A 7,215-nucleotide genomic window follows, 5' to 3' on the forward strand; every position below is an offset into this window, starting at 1 on the left:
TTGTGAATAAATAGTAAGCGAAAATAAATATGAGATTGGCGCAAGGACCGACATGATCACTGCACCAACATTGCTCGGTAGATTCCCCACGTCTTTTGCAAAAAGTCAAAGCTGAGCATTCGATGAAGGCAGAGATGTAGCCCAAGGCCTCTCCGTTAGGGTGGCTATATTGAGGCGCGGCCCTTACACTGCCCCTGAGCTGCATTCCACGGGCCGACTTATCCATGTCATCCATCCGCCAAGGATTCTTAAACACACTTACGAAGAGCAGGGGCCGAGTCAAGTCACAGTGACGCGTACATCCCCTATCTTGAATGCTATCCATGCTGCTGATATGTCTTCGTCGATCAGTACTTACTAGCTTGTTTAATGGCCTTTGTGAGCATTGTGACGCGCGAGTCAGCAACACCATTATGGCCTTGTGTGCACGCGGCCTCATCAAAAGGGCTGAGGCTGAATGTCTATTTCATTTTTCTTAAGTCTTCGCCTTCTAATCTTTTTACATCAATTCCAACTTGAGCGGGTCAACGGCCGTTATTTAACAGTAATGTATCACTTCTACATTTCGGAGTCATTTTTACTGGGATAATATCAACATGGACGATGAGTTGGTGCAAAGCAGTTCCAGCAACGACCCATCGACTCTCGGCAGTGTTGAACTCCATGAACCCTTGCCGCACAAGCCTGGAACCGCTTTCATTCGTGTTATTCATCTGGATCGTGACAGTAAAGATATAGACGCACCTCTCCATGCAACGCTCAAGCTCATTGATCTTCGAACGTGTCCAAAATTTGCTGCCCTGTCCTACGTCTGGGGCGAGTACATGCCTGAGCCAGACACTATATGCTGCAATGGGTACACCATCTCGATTACCAGAAACTGCAGCAACGCATTGAGATCCCTACGCGCTATCTGTGGCCCCGTCGACATCTGGGTTGACGCAATATGCATCAATCAAGATGACGAAGTGGAGAAAATCGCACAGATCCGGCTCATGGACGAGATATATACCTGGGCCCAGACTGTCTACATCTGGCTCGGCCAAGGGAACACGAGGTCCGATCAGGCATTGAAATGCCTCAAACTGGCCTCGGGTTTCCGTTCTCGACTGCCAGGCGTTCCCTGGACGGACAGCCGAAAAGTCATGACTGCTCGTCGTGATAGGTTTTTGACGGGGTTATCGATTGCGTATCTGTACATTCGGTCATTGATACCATGTGAGCCAGTGCACTTCGCAGATTGGTCTACAAAGCTAAACGCATGTCAGATTTACAGCGATTCCAAGCCTACCGTGTACGAGCGGCGTTCAACGTGCACCACCTCGATGAATTGCTCAACAGAGAGTGGATAGAGAGAGCATGGACGTACCAGGAGATCATACTGGCTTCGAATCCGGTGATCGTCTGTGGCAACAAGACCATCACCTGGTCTTGTCTCCAAAAGGGCCTTGATTACCTCAATAACCCGGTTTCCCCGTTCCACGTTCGTTTCATAGACTTGCTCAGAGCCTCGTTTTCTTATCGAGGACCAAGTGCAGCAGCTCTGGGGAAGCGAACAAGCAAGATCACGAACGCATGTCACTCGATCCGATCTTTCCACGTATGGCGAAATTTGTATAATATCTGGAGCGCAGCCTCTCGTCCTACGCATTGGAACGACCGCACGTTCAGGAGTTTTACAGTTGACGCAGAATCCGGCAGGTGCGACTGGTCCTTGAAAATTTATCAAGAACGCTTCATCGAGATGGAGAAGTCCTGGCATTATGCTAGACTCATGATAGCGTTGGCCGCTATCATCCTGATCCCCGGGGCCCTTATGGGGGCTGGTGGGTACCTTATGTTTCTCTATTATACAGAGGGGTCTTGTAGCCCCTACCCTAGCGTTGCTTTTCATACGAAGTCACTCGAGTGCAGATTCTACGGGGTAATGACCTGGGTGGTGTTTGGTCTAGGTGGCATTCTATGCGTTCTGGGGGTACTCATCACTGTGTATGCTGTGCGAACAACGCCCAAAGTCTGGTACCAGAGCGATGAGAACGGCAGATCAGTTATAGGGCCAGTGCAAGCATTGCGGGAGAGACGAGCAACAGTGCCAGCGGACAAAGCCTTCGCCTTACACGGAGTTCTGCAGCGTGTGGGTATATCTAGATCCACTCCCGACTACAGCAAACCGCTCGGTGAAGTCTACCACGGCCTGTTTCTCGACCTGTTGCGCCATCAGACATCCCTGATCAACCTACTGGTTGATATTGGACCCAGACTCCCCGGTGTGCCGTCTTGGGTTCCGGATTGGAGTTCTATCCACCGATGGAACTGGATAAGCCCCGATTACACCTATGACAACACCACACTATACGGCGCATCGTTCCCAGAGCCACAGATGAAGATCTCTGATGACAAACTGGCATTATGGGCCATCAAAAAGGGTACGATAGGCTGGATGTCGGACGCTTTCCAGGAAGTCGCGACTGAGTCGGGGCCACGTGGGAGTTCAGAGGCTTCAATTGCCCTTGCCCAGGCGATGCGGTCTTTCACTGAGTGGGTGCGTGTGATCGGAGAGTCGGCATCAACTCAAGTCGACAGCACCGACAGCGACGCTCTGGGCTCCATCTATAAGGCGTTGGTCGGAAGTCCGAAGTCACCATCACCTGAACAATTCGATATATTCAAGAGGTGGCTTTATTTAATACAAAGCCAGCTACTTGACGGACCCGTTGATGAACCAAGCTCGCCTTGGCTGTCCCTCAGTGCGGACCCTGAAGTCTTCAAGTTCACCGTATCTTGTTGCAATCAGCTCGCTGAGAGAAGGAAGCTCTTCGTTACGGCTGAAGGACAAGTCGGCTCCGGCCCTCCAACTATGGGTACTGGTGATAGGCTTGTTCTTTTGAGAGGCGTTGCGGTGCCCATGGTTCTACGGACTGCAGGTAAGACAGAAAACACGTTCGAGGTTCTGGGGCCAGCTTTTATCAGTGAGTTTGCGGACTTGTCTTCGTTTAATGGGTCGAACTTCGGGCATGACTGGGAAGCGGTATATCTAGTCTGATTTGGAACTTATTCCACTTTCTTCTGGATCGCAATCACAATAAAGAAGTATCCATTTATATCCATATATCTGATACAAACTTACGAAGAGTGGTATATTTGATACTTGTATTCAGAGTCAAAATTTTCTAGACTTGCACATGACTGTACCTTGATAGGCACTTTGAAAATCTCTAATCGCGCATGCCCCATTTTTGACACCAGGTTGTCTTGAATAAATCACAAATGTGTACTTTTCCGATCAATGCCATTTCAGTTCTCTTTACTTTCTTAGCCACGTGCAACTCGAACGAATCGGTCCAACGGCCTCTTGGTCGTTGACACTTTGTCATAAGCCAACGTCAAGGCTTGAGAAAAGCATGAAGGAACTTTTCACATGAGCACTCATACCAGAGCAATGGGCCAGAGCAATGGACTCAGCTTGGAGGTTCCCACGACACGTATAGTATTATTAGTCCAGCAATATGTACAGCCATACGGAGCGTCGAGAGAACTATGTATGCAGGAGCAAGAACCAGTGCTCTCTCTGGGATTCCCAGCAACCACTGGTGACAAACGCTTGAGGTAAGCCAATGCCACAATCCAAAATCAAGTTCTACCTCCCCCCGAAAAGCCATGAAATACCACTTATGGATGGTCTGGACCGCCAGTCCTTCCGACTCCCCGGCCCCCCTGAAAAAAAAAGGAGAAAACCGGAAGAACACAGAGTAGAAACGCCAGTTTGTGAGGCAAAAGGGATGCGCAAGCTGACCCGCGGTTGTCGGTTGTGGCACCGCCTGCTTGCTCCCTAGCCCACATGCAAATGCAACAACAGCAGAGCACCTTGTTCCCTTTTCCTCGCCATAGGGACAGGGTAAGCACGGGGTCGAAGTCCCATGGACCAGTAGATCAGGTGCCTTGGCTGCGGGCGAGACGCGACCTCCCACGACGTTTGCCCGCCTATACTGAACGGGCAGAGCAAGTTTGTAGGAACCGTCGTATCCAAACCAACCGTCCGATTATGGGACAACTATCCCGGTCACCACACTTCATCTCGCATCAGTGACCTTGGTGAGCCTTGATCCATTTTTCCAATAAGCCATTCCGCGAAAATTTTAGACGTCTCCCCCTCGCTACATTACGATGCAATCCTTTTCGTCCTTCACCTCCTTGGGCGGAGCCTTCTTCATCTTTGCGTTCCGTGGAGGAGCGACCTCCATAGGTGTGCCGCCACTGACAGCAGCACGAATTGCAGCGAGTCGCTGTTTGGCACGTTCGTCTCCAGAATCGGCCGCTTTGACGTACCAGACATTGGCCTCCAAGACGTCCCGTCGGCAGCCAATGCCCATCTCGGTGAAGTAGCCCACGGCGTATTGTGCCTTCACAAAACCTGCATAGTTGGTGATTAGTAAAAACCGCGCGGTAAACAGAGTGCTTAGAGACTTACCGAGATCCGCTGACCTGTGAGCCCATTCGTAGGCCTCTTCCTCGTCCTTCTCAAGGATTGGTTCAGCACCGACCATGTACCAGGCACAGAGACCCATCATGGCAGCTGCATGGCCCTTTTCTGCCGCGCCAGTGTAAAAATGGACACTTAGGGCAGGGTCTCGCGGGCAAGTCAGCTTCCCGTGCTCATAAGCATCGCCCATACGATAGTTTGCATCGGCGTGGCCGAGCTCGGCGGCCTGAGTGAAGAGCTCCGCAGCGTAGCTCTCGTCCTTGAATATATCGTCACCGTAGCCAGTTTCATAGAGTACACCGAGTTGATACGGGGCGGCGTTGTACATTGCATCAGATGCCTCGGTTGCTCGCTTGAGCCATTTGATACCCTCCCGGTAACGATTTTCTCCCAGATCTCCAGACAAACATGCCTTGCCAAGCCTTGTCATTGCTCCTGGGTGGCCTCTTGAGGCAGCTGTTCTGAGATACTGGACGGCTTTTGCTGGATCCTTTCGGCAACCCCAGCCAAATTCATAGCAGAGGCCGGCACGGAACCCAGACTCAGCGTGGCCATGCTTTGCAGCGAGAACAAAGAGGGGGAAAGCCGCATTATAGTCTTCCTTGCCCTTGTTGAAAAGACCTGAAGCGTAGCCGTCTGCCAAGTAGTACTGAGCAAATGGATAACCGCCATTGGCTAACCTTGTCAGTATGGTTTTGGCTTCTCGTACCAGCTCTGCAGGTGACGATTCAGCGCTTCTTCCGTCCGGACTTCCACCATCTCGTCCGTTCTTGGAAACCTTCTTTTTCGCAGGCTCTTCATGCGATAGCCCCTGTTCCTGGGCGGTGGAAATGAGGAAAACGGCAAACGAATACTGGATTGAGAAATCGTTTGTCTTCTTGACATTTTGCCTATACATCTCCAACGTCTTTTGCGCGCTGAGGAGGGATGCATTGTTTCCAACGTTGTTGCGAAGTTGCGAGTTGTCAATGTTCAGAGGTGCTGGAGCTGGCTGGGGATACGGTACATTGAGAAGTTCAGCGTAAGAGATTGGGCGGGTTTCTGGCGATCTTCGAGCCTGCGATGATACAGAGCGACCGTGTACGCCCTGGCCCGACATGGAATACACAGAGTATGCGGAAGCAGGACGTGGCATGGAGCTTCTCCTCTGATAGACCGAGTTGGGTGTCAGATGGCGGTTGATGGCCATTCCGTGTTCGGCAAGGTCTGTCGTTGACGAGTTTCGCGAGTTCGTCGGCAAAGGAACGCTGCCAGTTCGAGGGACCGGAAGCACCGGTTGATGATGATACTGCAACTGGGGCACCGGCTCGGATTCCTCCAGGCCTCCCTCGATGATGGACTCATCCTGAGAAGTGCCCTCTGTCAGGATTTGACTCTCAGAAGCATCTTGAGAAACTGAGCTCGGATTTGTTCCAGCAGATGACCCTGAAGAAGCCTGCTGCTGCGTGCTAGCAGTTGTTCCCGATTCCCGGCTGTGTCGGTTTTGGTCATGGTTGTGCGATGTTTCATGTAAGTTCCGGTCGCCTGATTCTGGTGCGGCAGTCTCGTCCTTGTGGCCTGCTACAGTCCTAACCTGAATTATCGCGGGGTTCACGGGCTTCTCTTCGCCAGTCCTATGCGGCAAGTCCACTGCAAACGTAGGCGGTAGGGGTTTTGCCAGGCTCTGCTGTATTGACGGACGGCGTTGTTTCGGGAGCGAGGCCTGGGAGGCACCCGGATGCATCGGACTGTGTGGCGGCGGTGGAGGAGCATCTGGTGACTTTGGCAGTTCACGATCAGAATAAGTCTCGAGTGCGGGCTGGAGTGCTTCTGCCCCGCCCTCAATACTCGCATTAGATGGTTGTGCCCAGTTCTCTGGGTGGAAGCTGAGTCGAACAGGAGACACGGGTGCACCTTTGATCGTGGGGGACTCGACGGGCGCAACTGGCAACGGCTTGGACACGGAATCCTCAGTGGTATCACTCCATCGGTACCGCGGCGGAGACGGGTCTTGCGCGTGTATAGGTTTGCGTTGAATCGCCCTGGGCGGGGATGAGGCCCCGGGCGGCGGCGATGTCGTCGCAGCCGTAGCCATTGCCTCACAATGGGCGCGCAGACGGTCTGTCTTCCCGAATCCGACCAGGCTCGCTCGGATGGGTTCCTGCTTCACCGGTTGCCGTGTAACTGGTGCGTCTCCCTCGGCAGGCCCTCAGCCCTGCTCTCTTCCCTGGTGCAACCCAAGCACGACGTCGATGCCGGCCTGTATTCTGGTGGTAATTACGCCAACTGTGTTCTCGTGGGCCGAGTCCGCTGGGCGAACAAGTGCTGGTGCTACGGGCGAGCGCACAAGCAAGTGCAAGGAGCGGTGGCGGGCAGTCTAACGATGAAGGGATCGCCGCTGGTGTTTCGAAAGGCAACTCAAAGCTACAGAGGGTATCTCTCAACAATAATGCTAATCTTGATGCAAATGCCTGTTAGAAGGAAGATCGTGGCCGCAGAAGAACATGAAAGTCAGGGCCAAGAACCAAGAAGGGGTGGAGGGAAGCCGGGCGGAAAGCAATTCTCCTAACGGTGCTGCTGGCTGTGCTCGTGAGGCTCCAGGTGCCTTGACGTTGCCTTCCCACGCAGCTGGGAGAGATCAGTGGCCCGGCGGTGTTTTAGACTGGAGTTTAACGGGGGGAAGGGAAGATGCAGGTTGCATGCGTAGTGCATACATGTACTGTAATGGAATCCGTTCGCGGGCTTGGGCCAGGCTG

At 52.7% G+C, this 7,215-nt stretch overlaps 2 protein-coding genes across 2 annotated transcripts; one reads left to right on the forward strand and one right to left on the reverse strand.

Moving 5' to 3' along the window:
- Positions 1 to 596: 596 nt before the first annotated feature.
- Positions 597 to 3,043, forward strand: JN550_010339 (uncharacterized protein; the record flags this gene model as incomplete). Its single annotated transcript, XM_049308582.1, has 2 exons — positions 597 to 1,218; positions 1,269 to 3,043. 2 exons carry the CDS (start codon positions 597 to 599, stop codon positions 3,041 to 3,043), a joined length of 2,397 nt encoding a protein of 798 aa, XP_049167768.1.
- A 1,111-nt stretch (positions 3,044 to 4,154) lies between these two features.
- On the reverse strand, positions 4,155 to 6,554 carry JN550_010340 (uncharacterized protein; the record flags this gene model as incomplete). The annotated part of the gene is made up of 2 exons (XM_049308583.1): positions 4,155 to 4,411; positions 4,469 to 6,554. 2 exons carry the CDS (start codon positions 6,552 to 6,554, stop codon positions 4,155 to 4,157), a joined length of 2,343 nt encoding a protein of 780 aa, XP_049167769.1.
- Between the last annotated feature and the right edge of the window lie 661 nt (positions 6,555 to 7,215).

The sequence above is a fragment of the Neoarthrinium moseri genome (genome assembly GCF_022829205.1).
Source record: "Neoarthrinium moseri strain CBS 164.80 chromosome Unknown scaffold52_Wmoseri_CBS_16480, whole genome shotgun sequence".
NCBI classification, from domain to species: domain Eukaryota; kingdom Fungi; phylum Ascomycota; class Sordariomycetes; order Amphisphaeriales; family Apiosporaceae; genus Neoarthrinium; species Neoarthrinium moseri.